This window comes from Synchiropus splendidus, chromosome 16 (genome assembly GCF_027744825.2).
Source record: "Synchiropus splendidus isolate RoL2022-P1 chromosome 16, RoL_Sspl_1.0, whole genome shotgun sequence".
NCBI classification, from domain to species: Eukaryota; Metazoa; Chordata; class Actinopteri; order Syngnathiformes; family Callionymidae; genus Synchiropus; species Synchiropus splendidus.
The window spans coordinates 8,232,750-8,248,713 of NC_071349.1; the positions used below are offsets into that span (position 1 = coordinate 8,232,750).

The 15,964-nt window shown below is 45.4% G+C and overlaps 3 protein-coding genes across 5 annotated transcripts in view; all 3 read left to right on the forward strand.

The window, feature by feature from the left end:
• Positions 1-134: 134 nt before the first annotated feature.
• Positions 135-2,062, forward strand: tpgs1 (tubulin polyglutamylase complex subunit 1). The gene is made up of 2 exons (XM_053845586.1): positions 135-448; positions 997-2,062. The coding sequence occupies exons 1-2, from the start codon at positions 141-143 to the stop codon at positions 1,637-1,639; spliced, it is 951 nt and encodes a 316-aa protein (XP_053701561.1). The 5' UTR covers positions 135-140; the 3' UTR covers positions 1,640-2,062.
• A 480-nt stretch (positions 2,063-2,542) lies between these two features.
• Positions 2,543-5,411, forward strand: LOC128747868 (uncharacterized). The gene is made up of 4 exons (XM_053846090.1): positions 2,543-2,752; positions 2,964-3,512; positions 3,570-3,730; positions 4,205-5,411. The coding sequence occupies exons 1-4, from the start codon at positions 2,597-2,599 to the stop codon at positions 4,632-4,634; spliced, it is 1,296 nt and encodes a 431-aa protein (XP_053702065.1). The 5' UTR covers positions 2,543-2,596; the 3' UTR covers positions 4,635-5,411.
• A 343-nt stretch (positions 5,412-5,754) lies between these two features.
• gna11b (guanine nucleotide binding protein (G protein), alpha 11b (Gq class)) overlaps positions 5,755-15,964 on the forward strand; it is a 30,803-nt gene continuing 20,593 nt past the window's right edge. The window contains exons 1-2 of one of the 3 annotated variants that reach the window (XM_053846093.1): positions 5,758-6,016; positions 6,076-6,545. In XM_053846093.1, coding sequence (XP_053702068.1) covers positions 6,410-6,545 — 136 coding nt within the window. In that variant the 5' untranslated portion in view covers positions 5,758-6,016; positions 6,076-6,409. Of the gene's footprint in view, positions 6,546-15,964 lie in introns of all 3 variants that reach the window. The other 2 variants (XM_053846092.1, XM_053846091.1) reach the window with 2 other exon arrangements.

Here is a 15,964-nt window from a genome sequence, read left to right on the forward strand (position 1 = left end):
TCTCATTCTCATCAGCTCGCTTCAGATTGTACGAAATTACGAAAATAAAATAATGCTTTAGCACTTACAAAAATATAGATGCCGGTGGTGTGACGTCATTTCCCGTACCGTTGCCGCGACACGGGACAGCAACACTAAACATGGCGGACAAGGAGAAGCGGCGGCCCGGGATACCGGAGGGAAGAGCTGCAAAAGCGGATACCGACCAGGACTTTCTGGCGCAGGCGGGGGTCGGGGAGCTTCTCCGCGAAGCTATCCTAAAGCTCGTCGAGGCCAGGTCAGACGACCCCATCGGGTTCCTCGCTGACCACTTCTGCAACTTGGCCTCCGCAGCCGAGACCGGCACCGCTGGATGCGGTGACGGGGATCAGATGAGTAACGGCCCGCAGGATCAGCAGCATCTCAACCGGGCCCTGTGGCACCTGCGGCTGGCCCACCACTCGCAGAGGTGCGGTGGAAATGCTTTCAGTTGAGACGCATGAACTGTTCAAAATCCTGTTTTAGTCGAATTAAACCAAGTTCTGTAGTCACCTGCTCACTACATTACCACTGTAATTTCATTATAATTCCATATCTTCTTACTTCATACATATTCAATTGCAATACACTGCCTGGCTAGTTTTTGTCTTTTACGTAACACACAAATGGTAGGGTTTTTATTTCGTCATATGTGGCTGACGTCTTATAATGTCTTCATTACATTTTTAGTTTCAGTTACTATAAATTTTATGTAATGATGATTATTATTGCGAGTGTTGATAATAATAAGGTTATAATAAGATACCTTTTGTTTGTCATTACACTTTTCAAAGCTCTTCTTAAGAAGCTGTCAATTACTTAAAAATCACCAGGAAAGTGCCTTTTTAAGCTGTTTATTTTTTATATATATTTATTTGTTATTAACTTAAACAGAATGTGATGTTTTTTCTGTAATATTTAGATGGTAGTGAAAGCTGTCTTAGCAGCATGAAGTGACGTCTGTTTTTCTGCACCCAGGTCTGCCTTCAGCAACAACGTCCGAGTCGCCTATGACCTCCTTCTAAATGTGAATGGACCTGGAAGAAGTCCAGGTGGAGTTCCAGAAGAGACTGACTCTTCTGATTGTCCCAGTGGTGGAGGCGGAGTCAGGGGGGGCATCTACACTCAGGCACTGCAGTGTCTGTGCAGTGAGGGCGGTGTCCCTGCCTCTACCTCTGCTCCTCTCCTCACTCGTCTCCATTGTCAGGACCATGAAGCCGTCCCCTACGACGTCTTCCGCCACGGCGTGCTCACCTGTACCGTCTTCTCAGACTACATCCGTCAGGCACAGAAGCTGTACGCGGAAGTGTGCTGCCCGGAGGAGGGGACTGCTTCGCGGGCTCTCTGCCTGGCAGTGCTGGGCACCCTGAGGGAGGCGCTGGAGACCTCCACTGCTTCTGACGCGAACTCTGCTAACACTAATGCGAAGAACATTATGTGCCCGGAGCCCAATATGAAAGCGATCCGATACCTGGAGGCCAGTGCCAAGCTCTCCCCTCACAGGCTGGCCCACACCTTGTCCGGGACCAGGAGTCGAGGCCAGGGTGGGAATATGGATGCAAAGGAGTTTGAGAATGAAGCGGCAGAACTGTTTATCAACCGCGTGAAAGTGGTCTGCTAGGTTTCCCTCCTCTTCAGTTTAATGAAAACTCGCAGTTAGTTGCCAGTCAGCCATAACATTTTGGGGATTGGGGACACCTCTAATCACTGGACGCATCACTGTGGGAACTATTTTAGTTCCTCTGGCCATAAGGTGTTTACCTTAGCAGCTAATCCACTCCCAGCAATCATAAGTCAGTAATAGTTTTGTGGCTGACCATTACATATTCTAATGCTGCTACTGTATGTGTACTGTATGTGAGTGAGTTATTTTTGTAGAAATTTTGTTTACCACTTTTGTTTGTGTATAATAAAGTGTGTTAGGAGATGTTTTAAGTATGCATGTATTTACCTTATCTTACCATACCTTATTTATTTTGTGTTTCTCAAGTTAGAGCAGTGAGAAAGTGCCATTCATGCTGAATGATGTCATGCATGTATTAAAGAAAGACATGAATAAATGAACAGTATTCATCAATATGTCTGTTTAGTCCGCTAAAACAAAGAATCAAGGACATGGATTAATAAATTAAAACTAGGAAGTAGTGGCAGTGAAGACCTTTAACTATGACATTAAATATACATAAATAACTGATTTTAAAAATAACCACATCTTTTAAGTGACATCATTGAGTAGAGTACAGGTCATATTACTACATCTTGTTTTAATTTAATTTCTTTTTATGCTTGGTGATTTTTTATTTTTTTTCTTGGTGATTTTTTATTTTTTTTTTTTTTTTGCTTCGTTTTCTCCAAGTTTTTTTTTTTTTTTTTTTTACCTGGCGGAAATCGGCTTCCATAATAGGCTGCAGTTTGGGAAAAATATAAACCAAGTTAGGATGGCGCCTGACTTAGGACGTTTTAAGCTCCCATCCAGGTGGTGGCGGTAATGAGCTTCTGTAAAAAGCTACGCGATAACAAAACGTACTGCAAAACGAAGCAGAGTGAAGGTGCGACTGCGGATAAAAGCGTCCTCGAGATGGATCGGGAGCGGGAGTTGATCCTCCTCATGATGTACATGCTGATGAAGCGTCGGAGAGATGTCAGCCGCCTGAACGACGAGAGGCGCAGAGAAGCCCAGAGACGGGTCCGACACAGACAGTACTTCTTCCAGAGACAGAGGAGGATGCAGATGGTCAGTGTCCTCACCGTGAAACAGCACCGTGTGTTTGCTAAATACACCCTAGTGTCCAGCTGTTGTGTGCACGTGCGATCATAATTAAGTTTAGTTTCCATTAAAGTTCGAACATAAACTGTTTCCATCTTTGTCATTCTTGTGAAAGCACTGTCATGGCCACTGAAATGCATTTGATAGAACACTGGTTTACAATACTTTGCATCCTCAGATGATGGTGGTCAGTAATTTGCACTCCAACGTGCGCCTCCGGACTCGCCCCTGGAGCAGCACCCCCAGCACCGACTGGTGGGAGCGAGTGGTGATGACGGAGTTCCAGCCCTCTGATTGGCTGGATCAGTTCCGCATGAGTCGGGAGACCTTCTTCTTCCTGTGCGAGAAGCTCCGGCCTCGGCTGACTCGCCAGGACACCAGTTTCCGCCAGGCGCTCCCGGTGGAGAAGCGCGTGGCGGTAGCACTGTGGCGTTTGGCGACTAACGTGGAGTACCGGATCATCAGCAACATGTTTGGAGTGGGGAAGTCCACGGTGTGCAGGTGTGTGCGGGACATGTGCCACACCATCGTGGCCCTCCTCGGCGACCTCTACATGAAGAAGCCCTCAGACACAGAGCTGCACGAATCTGCTGGGCTCTTCTCGTCCCGCTGGGGCTTCCCTCACTGCGTTGCTGCCATAGCAACCCTCCACACCGCCATCCTCACGCCATCCAACAACTCCTCCGACTACTCCAACCCGGCCGGCTGGCTCTCTGTGCTGTCTCAGGTTCGAAGGTCACATTATGGCCAAATAATTGTTGTTATTTAACTGTCTCTGCTGCAGGTGGCTGTGAGTGGCCGAGGACTCTTCTGGGATGTGTGTGCCAGCTTCCCTGGATCCACCGACCCAGCTGACATCTTGCAGAACTCATCTCTCTGGTCAACTGTCTCCGAGGGGGGTTTATCTCCTGAGCCCCCGCCCATCTTCATGGGCAGACCGCTCAGGTAACACTTCGTTTCAACTTCAACTCAACTTTCAGCTGAACTCGACCGATTGATCGGTCACTGATCACGATCGGCCGTTTTCAGCGTGATCGGTGAATGCTGATCACTACCTGTCATTGCCGATCACAGCGACCGATCACGTGTGACAGCCGGCACTCTGATGAAGCCCCGATGGTTGTGACTCATCGGCTCCTCCCTACTCACTGCTCAGTCGGCAGCAGTATGTCTGCTGTGGATGTTCTTTCAATCTGTCATTTAAAGTTTGCACAAGCTCTCGTTCACTGTCAGTCCGTGTGATCGGTATCGGTGGTGATCAGTAGTCTGGCTGATCAGTATCGGTGATCGGCAGCAAAAATCCTGATCGGAGCATCCCTCGTTCAGGACCTTGTAAAAGGACGCGTGCAAAATGCCCTCAGTTAGAGGAATGAAAGTACGTTTGTCTGATAATTTTTAGCTACGAACTGTTGGTTTCAGGTACGTCCTGATCGGAGAGCCTTGCTATCCTCTCCAGAAGTGGCTCATGAAGGCCTACACAGACGAACAAAGCCGGAAGCCAACACTGAACGAGTCACAGCAGCAGTTCAACCGTAGACTCAGCAGAGCTCTGGGAGTGACCACGGAAGCCGTGCTGAGGTTACGCGGCCGCTGGCAGTGTCTGAGTAAAAGAAACGACTGCGGCCTGGACGTGGTTCCCACCATGATCCTGGCCTGCTGCATCCTGCACAACATCTGCGAGTCACACGGGGATGTGTTCAAGGCCGAGTGGCGGACACAGGTGTACGACGCCGAGAACGCTCAGCCGGTTCATCACGCCACGAAGCACAGCACCAGTGCTGTGGACCGGGGTGAGGAAGACAAAGTCCGGCGCCTCTTCTGTGACTTTTTTGATCTTCAGAATGAGTGAAATCACAGTAGAGTGCTGGTTGTAAAATACTTTCATCGTCCACTGCAAAGCAGAATTATGTCACAAGGCTGTTTCCTATTTATTTTCATTACATTAGATCAACAACGGATGCCCCAAAGTTTCTTCAATAACTGCTCATATTGACTCCATCAAATTCATTTTTATTGATTTCGATCCGTCACTGTGTGTGAAACAGAAAAAAGTAGACATTTTTTCATGGGAAATTGAGACAGTTTTAGTCAGAGTTCAGTCGATTTTAAAAAGTTTGTCACGTGACGAGTGCGCCTCCCACTCCCTTTCAATAAATATGTTTTTGTGAATGAAGTGTCCAAAATGGGGTAAGAAACGTGAACGTGTATTTGCGCTTACGACCACTAGATGTCAGTGTTGTTGCACAATAAGAGGCGTTCTTATGTTAAGGAAGAGTAATAGCTGTTAGTCTTCTTTGTTTGCTGGGTCTTCTATGTACTGTTATGTGTTTTTTACCCTTTGCCGCCCTAAATGTTGTGTTCCGAAGACTAGCTGCCAAAGACAGTAAAGAAGAAGTAAACATTGCTGGCTGTTTAAAATTGCACATGGTGGTGGTTATGACAGTTGTTCAGCTGAAGCTGCAAATTTAGGCGCAAATAATGGGAGTTGCCCCAAGATGTGCAGGGTGCGGACATGGAGTATAAAACAGACTCAAGAGAGATCCTTTTTGGCCGCAAGATTCATACACAGGAGTTGATGTCACCAAAATGCATATGTTGAAATACATTAATATTAAATATTGACTGGTTCCCTCTTCACTCTTGGTGTTTAATGCACCTTTATTTTTGTTCAATTTATTTAAAAATGTATTTCAGTCTTCTGTCGTTTTCTTTCTTATACTGTGCACACGACAAAGATCTTTTAGACTTTGTCGGGTTAAGATTCGCCCCTGTTGCGACTTTCATGTGAGAGCTGTGTGTGGACCCGGGGCCACAGGTTGATATAGCCACACACTGCTGCTTCCACATGAATCTTTCATGCAAAAGTCCCGTAGATCCAACTGTCCGAGTCACATCCAGGAGCCGGCCACAGACCTGTTCCATGCATCCTCCTGTCCCTCCTCCTCCTCCTCCTCCTCCTCTCTGTATCCGGCTGCTGCCCACCTTCCTCCAGCGACAGCAGCTGCTCGCTTCGGATCCTTCGCTACCAAAAGTAGAGGGGATTACAGGCGATGTTTATGATACCTCTGCTGTTCAGGGTCGCGTTAGTGGCTTGATCGTTCCTCCGTGCAGCATGTCCAGGATGTGATGGGACTGTGTCTGGCTGCGTGTCGCTAGCGAGGCGGACCCATTCCGTGAACCGGTCCGCTCTTCGAATCACTGCGGGCGGAGACCGCGCCAGCAGGCGGCTCGGTAAGCGGTCGAACTGAGCGAGCGATAGAAGAGAGTGTTTAATGACAGGGAGTTTTCAGGCGTCCGGTTCGAAGAGATCCCGGATCTGGATGTGGCTCCGTGGAGGTTCCGCTCGTTGATCAGTGAGAGAGGCCCTCGCTGTCTCCCCAAGTCTCCCGTCATCTGCCGGGTGAAGTCGCACTTCTCCACCGAGGGGGGGACAGCAACTTGACAGCGAGGCCCCGAGCGACTTTCTCCCCTCCCCCTCGCTCCCAGTCCACCCACCCGTCCAAGCCCGACGGACCACCTCCTCCTCCTCGCTTCGACTAGGACGCGAGGCCGGGGGATTCGGGAGAAGCTCAGCGCGTTGTCGTCCGGGTTCCGTTCGAAGCGGGCTGCCCAGAACCAGCGGGGATGACTCTGGAGTCCATGATGGCGTGCTGCCTGAGCGAGGAGGCGAAGGAGTCGAAACGAATCAATGCAGAAATTGACAAACAACTTCGCCGAGACAAGCGAGACTCCAGGAGGGAGCTGAAATTGCTGCTTCTCGGTAGGTGTCCTTTGAATCCCGCTTTTAAGACGAGTCTCGGCCGGTTATTTTCTCAGCGAACTAACCTCGCCACGGCCTTCCTGGCGCTGCTAGCAGGCATGCTACTAGTGAATGCTACTCGCTGGAAGCCTGTTCCAGCCTCACTTCCATTAGCAAAAGGTGCAGTACGTGACTTGCTGGCGGAGCATATTCGCTAAATCAACGCCAAACTGTCATTTGTGGTGGGTTTTGCAGACCGGGGCGTGAGGTGGAACGGTGGGGCGCAGCGAGTTCTTCTGACAGTAAGCGCTAAAACCTCCACTTTTCCACCCAAACCAGCGACTCCGTGTTTCCCATAGTGTCTCCCTATTGTGTCATGACCGAAATGGAAAGACATTTAACGGAGTAAATTCCCCTCTGTACCCCGTTATGTATGGAGCTCGGTCATCTGGCTGAGATTTGGAGTAGCTGCATAGCAGAGGAGGAACGCTATTGGCTTTATCCTGTAAGAATAGATGCCCTTTATTAGAATTGACATTTCCGTGATAGATAATATGCTGTAGATGACTAATCTGTTTCCTAATATTTTCAGTTCATTTATCTTAATTTGTCCCCACAAAGAAATATGCAGTTGTAATTGCATTCATTTATGATTCTGGAACAACATGACGAAAAGGAGCTTTGCCAGCTAGCTTGAAAAGAAAAAACTGTCAGTTTTTAGCTTAAAAACGCTCCAAGTTGCAATGATTTTAACAAAAAGCAGAGTATTTCAAGTGCAAGGAACACACCCCCACACACACATACACACACACACACACACACAGAAAAAGTTGATAAAATAAGTCCATGTTCCGTGAGCAGTTTTCAGGCTGACAGCGCTTGTTGTTGTTACGGAGCTGCTCACAAGGGCGGAGACTGACGGACATTTGGATGGGTGGAGTCTGAGAGGTAAAGGTAGGGACTGTATCTGTGTATGTGTGTGATCGGAGTTGTTCAGCGGCTCATTAATACAGCCAATTAAAACAGTGACTGCTGATGTGTCCCACAGGGTCGTGATGTAGAGTTTCAGAAATAGCCTGGAGAGAGATGGATCTCGCGGTCAGCCATGTTTGTTTACGTCCGCCCCGTATAGTGTTGGAGTAACGGCGCGCTGCCCTAGTGAGTTCTGCTTGTTAGTTTGATCAATTCTTGATCAATTCTATATTTCAGTCATTGGAATTTGGACACGTAAAAATGGTTTCAGAGTTGTTCACATTGGAATCGCGGCCCTTGGCGGCAGTGTTTAGATTAGATTAGATTAGAAGGCCTTTATCAGTCATACAGTGGGGCAATTCAATGTGTCACTGCAGCTATTGACAACAATGACACATAGCAAAGACATTAAAGATTAACAACAAACATCGAAGATGTCCACAAAGCATCAGCATTAAAAAAAAAAAAAGAAAAGTGAGGTCACAACCTATCAAGCAACATAAAACAAATAAATGGCCATAATGTATAAGCATATATCATGATGAAATGGATAAATAAATAAAATATATTTATAAGTAAATAGAGGATACATAGGTATTAATAAATTGTATTTAAAAAATATTGTCTAAATAGATAATTTGTGGGCAAATGTGAGCATTTGACGTTGTGACAAGGAGGAAGGGAATATGATGATGCACATGGTGCGTAGAGGGGTGGGGAAAAGGAGACTAAAGTGACTGGAATTCGTGGGAAAGTCGTGGTGATTGGACTAAAAATCAATTGCCAATTCCGTAATTGACAAAATAACTTCAGTGTTTAGAATGAAAATGTTATTATTAAAAACACATCACAAATTCTGCTGCATATCCAAGTTCTCATGTTTTAAATGTTGTGATATTTGAGCAGACTGATATTTCCTTACACCCCTGCCTGGCAGTTCACTCACTTGAAATTAATTCCCTATAAATTGAACAGGGAAAATCCTGAGCACCACATCTTTTTTGTATTAGTTTTCAGGCTTTCAAGCTATGTGGAGGCATCGTGGATGATAAGCAGGACTGTTTGTGTAGCTCCAATGCATGCACTACATTAGAATTCTTATGGACTCATTATTCAAATTGAATTCAGCGTTAACGGGGTAAATTGTGGAGTAAGGACAACCTGTTGGTCTTGTTGGTGACTCCATGTCATAGCACCATGTCCGGGTTTATGTAACACGTGACTTATCTCTATGGCTTATTAGTAAAATAAATATGATGCTGCTACTTCCTGTGTATTTTGCAAAATGACTCAATATTTAGTAACACGCCCTCCATGGATCCGCCTTGCTTTGCACTCATGACCTCATCAGGCACCGGTGTTAGCATGTCACTAGTTGACGTGAGCTATGATGGCATTAACGTGGCCTAAGGCTGACTGAGTGACTGAAACTACCGAACAACATGCAAAAGTAAGGGTAACCTTTGACACAAAAAAGAAGGGTGATGCTTCATGGAAAAATGCCCAACAATTAAACAACACTGCTCGAGAGGTGAAGGACTGAAACACCCACATTGGAGATTATAAGACAAGTGTCTGCTGGAGTTATTGTGAGAATAGTGCAAACAGTGGGGGCTGGAGCTTTTCCCACCTACTGGAGCTAAGAGGATATTAAAGAAGGAAACTCCCAATAAAGAGCCAGGTTTGCTGCTCACCTGGGTTTTACATCAAAATTTGAATCACCAACCCTCCAGCTGCGAGGCTGCCTGACGTGTGTTGTGAAATAACTCTAATATTAATCGCTAAAATGCAACACAGTGACACCTGCACTTTCTGTAGTGACCGTAATTCATAAAATATGCTGACACATTAACCAGCTGCAGTGAAAAGGTAACATCAGTTTTCTGAGGGAAGTTTGATATTTTATATACAATTGTTTATTTTATAAATCCAATTGATTTTTAATACAAATGGTCATACTAAGCAGCATTGTATGTTCAAGTCAGGTTTAAATGCTCAGTTAGGTGCAGCTTTACTGTAAAACAAATGTCCAGAGAAGTTCTCACTGCCCCTGTATGGTCAACACAACATGAAGCTCTAAGCAGATGTCATTCTGTCAAGCACTGGGGGTCCGGCTTTGTGACATAACTCCGACACATCATAAAGATGCACCCAGATCATTAAGTGGGGCGCTCCTTGTGACAGAAATCATAGTAGAACACAGGTGTTTCTCAAATGTAGTCATTAGCAGGATGATACTATTTGGCTATCTGCAGTTGACTTTGCGGACTGGAAAAACTGGATCAAGTCTGTCGCTGGGACCCATGCCCTGCTTTGTTGTGCTATGTCCTTTTTAGTATGGTACATGTGTCTAAGTTTGAGTCGTAGAAAAACAGAAGCGAGAAATGTTCTCGTCTGAAAGCCCCAGTGGGTCTAAAAAGGGTCTTCGTAGCCAGTTGTCCCACTCCTGCTGAGCCCTAACATGTCCAAAGACAATAAAAGCCACAACATTTGGTGTGCAGTTGCTTTAACACAGTTGCATGTAACGTCCAAACGTTGACAGGTGCCACTATGTTGCGTCCCTTCACTTGCTCTCGTGAGCCCTGTATTCAGGTCTGTGTGTGGTGATTGAATGCTTCCACAGGACAAGGATACTGAGGGATTGGGAGTCTAGCTGAGTAGGTTAGCTATTTTTATATCTGGTGTGTGGGAAGGTGGGAGCTGCTGTTGAATAAGTTGGCCTGCATTGAATTGATTCATGCTTCTGTGGGTATGGAAAAGAGAACAATAGGCCACGTTTTTCGCGACAACTTATTTGGAGAGTCACTGACATGGCCACTTGAAGCCGTGAGTGCGCCGTTTTTGTCTGTGGAGGGAGGAATCAAAGCTTTAAATTGATGTCATTTAGGTTGAGTCCAGATCTTATTATTTGACGTGTGTCTCCTTCCTGTCCCTGTTGAATACCTCGGCTCATCTAAGTAGGCCACACATCAAGCTCTGCAGCTGTGGGACACTTTCTGTTCCCTGCCATACATTAAAAACCCTGGTCCACCTGCCTCTCAGGTGGTCAACGCTACAGTATGACAAGTCATTTTAACACATCCAGCTTCTTTGATGTTTGTCTCATGTGAAGCTGGTTTCTGTTGGGCAGTGATGCCAGTCTACGCTCAGGACACGGCGCTGATCCAGTGTCTGTCCAGATTAATGAAATTATGTGTCTAAACAGGAAACAACTTTGAAGCAGCAGAGGAACTCCTCAGATGCAGCTGTCCTGGAGCACACTGGGATTTTAGTGTACATGCTAGATACTTGGATATCAGTTGGCAATAATTTTGATGTTGGATAATGGAGCTGTCGCTCATAATTTAGCCCTCAAGAATGCAGCCTTTTAAGTGGACCTAGACTTGGAGACGTTTTGAAGTGTCCTTTGATTGTCACTGAGTAAATGAGAGACATTTTGGCAGCGCTGCGGATGCTGTTCTGATCAAGTTTAAGCTGTTAGTAGATGCCTAGACCAGAATGTCCCCGGCAGGATTAGTCCAGGTCTTAGTAAGCTTGGTTAAACACATCCACCGCTTAGACTTCAAGATGTCACTGACTCCTATTATCCCGTGGTATTATTCTCAGACCCTTGGCTCGCTAAAGCAGCCTCTTCAACTTCCTATGAACTGGACACAGTGAATGAGTTGGAGTTTTGGATCTGTCCTATTCCAGATCCCGACTCTTGTTACCGTAGTGGTAGCTCCATGGCTTGTTTGGTCGAGTAGTTGCCGCCTTGCTTGATGCTGAAAAAAACAAGGTGTCCTGCTTCTCATGGTTTTCAGTTTAGGGCGTCCCTTTAGCTAAAAGCCATAGAGGGATCAATAAAAATATATAATTGTATTATTTTCTTGTGCCAGTCCAACCCTTCTCAGTATAAGTAGGCTGGTAGATAGTTCCCCTCCTTCCCTGGCTTTTAAGAAAAGCCTTTTTTTGTCTGCAAGAGCACAATCCTGACTGTTTACTTGTCACACAGAGAAAGTTGTCTGTACTTGATACAATTGAAGAATGTTGTCTTTGTAACAGCTGTAGTGGCGTGTTACGCAGGATGCTGTGCAGATCGTTCTGTTCTAAGCCTTGACGTGCAATTGTGAAACGTCCAGACTGCCATTCTGTAAGAGTTTATGACAAGTAGCTCAATATTCTAGATGCAAGTCTCTTTGTGTATTTCTCTGACTCTTAAAAGTTTGACACAATGAGGGGTAAACCGTACATGTTTGTAAATGACACTGTCAAGTCACTAGACCAGTAAAATGAAGGTTAGCTAGAGCTGCTGGTTACCTAATCAGAATCAGAATCAGATTTATTGCCATGGTCAGTGGGGAGCCCACTGACTAGGAAAGTGTCTTGGAATAAAGTGCAACAAAGAACAAATAAAATCAAATAAAATAAATAGAATAACATAACAACAAGGCTGTTCACGAATTTAACAGTCTGATGGCCGAGGGGAAGAAGCTTTCTGTTCCTGTGACGGGAGGTTCTGGTCTGGATGGACCGTAGCCTCCTGCCAGAGGGAAGAGGAACAAACAGTCCATGTCCAGGGTGAGAAGGGTAGGCTCTGATCCGACCTGCACGTCTCTGGGTCCTAGAGACATACAGGTCCTGAAGAGGTGGCAGGCTGCAACCGATCACCTTCTCAGCAGAACGTACGATGCGCTGCAGTCTGCTCTTGTCCCTGGAGGTGGCGCTGTTGTACCAGACGGTGATAGAGGAGGTGAGGATGGACTGGATGATGGCCATGTAGAACTCCACCAGCAACTTCGTCGGCAGTCGTAGTTTCCGTAGCTGCCTCAGAAAGAACATTCTCTGCTGGGCCTTCCTGATGAGGGACCTAATGGTTGGCTCCCATTTGAGGTCCTCAGTGATGGTGGTTCCCAGGAAGCAGAAGGAGTCTACAATAGGAATAGGTAAACCAGCCAACATGAGAGGGGACAGAGAAACTGTTACTCTCCTGAAGTCTATGACCATCTCCACTGTCTTCTGGGCGTTGAGCTCCAGGTTGTTGTGGCTGCACCAGGACACTAGCCGCTCCATCTCCCTCCTGTAAGCCGACTCATCTCCATCTGAGATGACCCCGATGATGGTGGTGTCATCCGCAAAATTGATCAGCTACACGGACTCGTGGCTGGAGGTGCAGCAGTTAGTGTACAGAGAGAAGAGCCATGGAGAGAGAACACAGCCCTGAGGAGACCCAATGTTGAGGGTCCGAGTGTCGGAGACAGTCGTCCCCAGCCGCACACGCTGACTTCGGCTGGTCAGGAAGTCTGTAATCCATCTACAGAGGGAGTCAGGCACGTCCAGCTGGCGAAGCTTGTCTTCAAGCAGAGCTGGAAGAATTGTGTTAAAGGCAGAGCTGAAGTCCACAAACAGGATCCTGGCATAGGTTCCTGGGCAGTCCAGATGCTCCAGAACGAAATGAAGGGCCTGGTTCACTGCATCGTCCACAGATCTCTTGGCTCTGTAGGCAAACTGCAATGAGTCCAGGTGAGAAGCAGTGATAGATTTCAGGTGAGAGAGAACCAGGCGCTCAAAGGACTTCATGACCACAGACGTCAGTGCCACCGGTCTGTAGTCATTCAGTCCTGTGATCCTGGCCTTCTTGGGAACAGGGATGATAGTGGAGGACTTAAAGCAGTTCAGAGGTAGGAATGTCCCCTAACTATTTTTATTCCTGTTTGGCATCTATGATGAGCTTTAGCAAACTTCTTCACAGAGCTATCTCTCAGCATATGCATAATGTTTTCTCATCTATATAGAGACTTATAGACAATTTCTTTTCAAGCAAAGGATATCCTCTTTTCATAATTCAATTGCCCCTACTCATACTTGAAACTCATGTTTGGACAATGGCTTTGCTGGTTTGGTGATGGAAAGCTGAGAAACAGATTTTGATTTCTTTACATAACTTGGTTTTATGTAGGTTTATCTCTGTGTTTCACCAGCTAAAAGCCTCTGCAAAACAGACGCAGATTGCTCTGAACAACCACACGTGTACATTGAGCCCATTCATTTCTGTGGTGCACCAGGAATGTATCCCTCAGTGTGATATTAGAATTGTAGAATGCAAAGCTGAAACACGAGGCTAGTTACTGTTGAACTCTCTACTTCAGTATATTGATGTTTTTTTATTCAGGGAAGCAGTGGACTGTTTTTAGGGTTAATGCTTGAAGCTGAGTGACTCTGTCTGATATTATATTGGCTACATTTTGAGTGTCAGTTCATGAGAGCCATATCAGGCCATACACTCTGATCCGGGTTCCACAGACCAGTGGTTTGCCTCTACTTGGTCAAAACACAGTGGGCAGTAGCTTTGGCTTCAGCTACACCATGCAGTTGAACTGCTGAAGCAAAGAGACAGTGGTTAAAAGGGTGGTACGAAGACTGTCTAGCAGTGACTGGGTAGAGGGGAAGTGAGTGGGTAACTCCAATTCTACTTTCAGTTCATTTCAAGTTTTCAGTTCAAGCTATGGATTGTGGTCACTGAAGGAAAGGCTAAACAAACTAAACGTGTTTTCCGAAGGTTAATCCTTGCATGGGTTTCGACCGTTGCATAGTTGCTACTTCATTGTTTCACTTTGCTTTACAACAGCCTTTATAACTGCTGAGTGACAGAACCAGGAAATATTGCTTGGGTTAGACCCATTTTTGACCTTTACCCTCATCCAGCTGCCTTTATTTTGATCATATATGGCAATCAGGATGTTCCTCTGCGTGCATGTCTGTCAGGGGCTGTGTGTCCGTTATTCCCTGCATGATGGTCGCACATTGAGTATCTAAGTGGGCCTGACCTGGTCATGTTGCAGAACCTGGCATGTCCCAGAGATGAGTATCTTATACTGGATTATCTTGTCCTTCATTCATATAATAATGAAGAGAACAAAAGCCGAATGGAAGTCACATTTCTATGGTTATAAAAAGTGATATGTAAAGATGAATGAAGCTGTGCTGCCATATAGTCTGTAATTTTAATTGTCAGGATGATGGTTAAAGTGGTCAGTCACAGAATGTGTTGTGTGTTTGTGCATGTCAGCCAAATAATGTGACTTCTTTCATGAGATTTCAGCAGGAACTAGTTAAGCAATGAGAACGGGTGAAGCGCCATCACTGTTCACCCGAGGAACTATCACTAAGAGTATTTTCTTATTGAGAACCATTAAAGAATTGAATCAAAAAGGTTTCTGAATTGTTTCAGAAACTTCCTGTTGCAAATCTTGCATATCTAAGTGAGATTTAACTGCTGATGGTGATTGTTCTCTACATTTATGGGTGATCGTGTTTGTTGGTGTCAACTGAAAGTACGTTCACAGGACGTTCTGGGCCTGCACACCCAGAGCTCTTGTTGACCCACTAGATTCTCTGTTTCTTAGTCAAATGTGTGAGAATCCACCGAGCGTGACTTACATTCTTGTTTTGCATCCCCTGTGCTATTGATGGTGGAAATATATCTCCAATGCCGAGGTTTTGTGACAGCACAACAGAGCAATCTGACAGGACATCATGCAGAGAAGCTTTTAAATGTAGTTACAAAGGAGACGATAAGCCCACAGAAATGCTGTGGAAGCTTTAGACTGTACACTTCATGGCAAACTCAAACACAATTTTTGGAATTTCTGATATTCTAAGACACATTGGAGCTTCTAACCCAAGCTCTCTCCATGGTAGTGCTTTAATTTATGCATTATGTAAAAGTTCTTGAATTTGACATTTTAAATCAAAAGTGGGCAACAGAATGCTCGGTCCAGTCTGTTACCCAACTTAATTCTGCTAACATTGTTTGAGTTTAAAAGCATTAGGACATTTGTGTCGTAATACTAATCATAATTATAGTCATATAATCATTTTTCTGGAATCTGAAAACTCAATTTGTTATTCTGGGTTGTGGGAACTATTCTGAAGCATGGCCTGATGGAAGAGATGTGAGAAGTTCATCATTTAATTCCAGCGTTTAAGCTTTTATAAAAGTCTCCCCAGCTGCAAGTGGCTCTGGGGCATCTGTGATGCAAAGATGGTGTCAGAAATTTGGTTTACACTGCTGGTTTGCTCAATGCAAACGAGGGGTGACTGATGTAACAAGTTATGTTTCAATACTGTGATGTTTGGCCTGCAGCATCGATTATATCATGATATCAGAGTTAGACAGTGTATTGCAAGCCATTTCATCATAGATGTACCACATATGTAGCTGCAAAAGAATTCAATATTTTTTCTTCTGTTCCTTCAGACGGGCCTAAATGCTTCTTGAACTGAGACAGAATTCAGTCCACAGTGAAACAATATCATTTGCACAGTTTTGAATGTTCACATTTGTGAGTCCCAGTTCGAGAGACCATCCCTGATTTGGCTTTGAAGGTGCTTCCCTTTCGGTCTTATTGTCTGGCAAGTCCAGTCATTTACATTCCATTGTCCTTGCTGTAGCCCCAAAGTTCTAGCATTACAGTACCTTCTTCTAC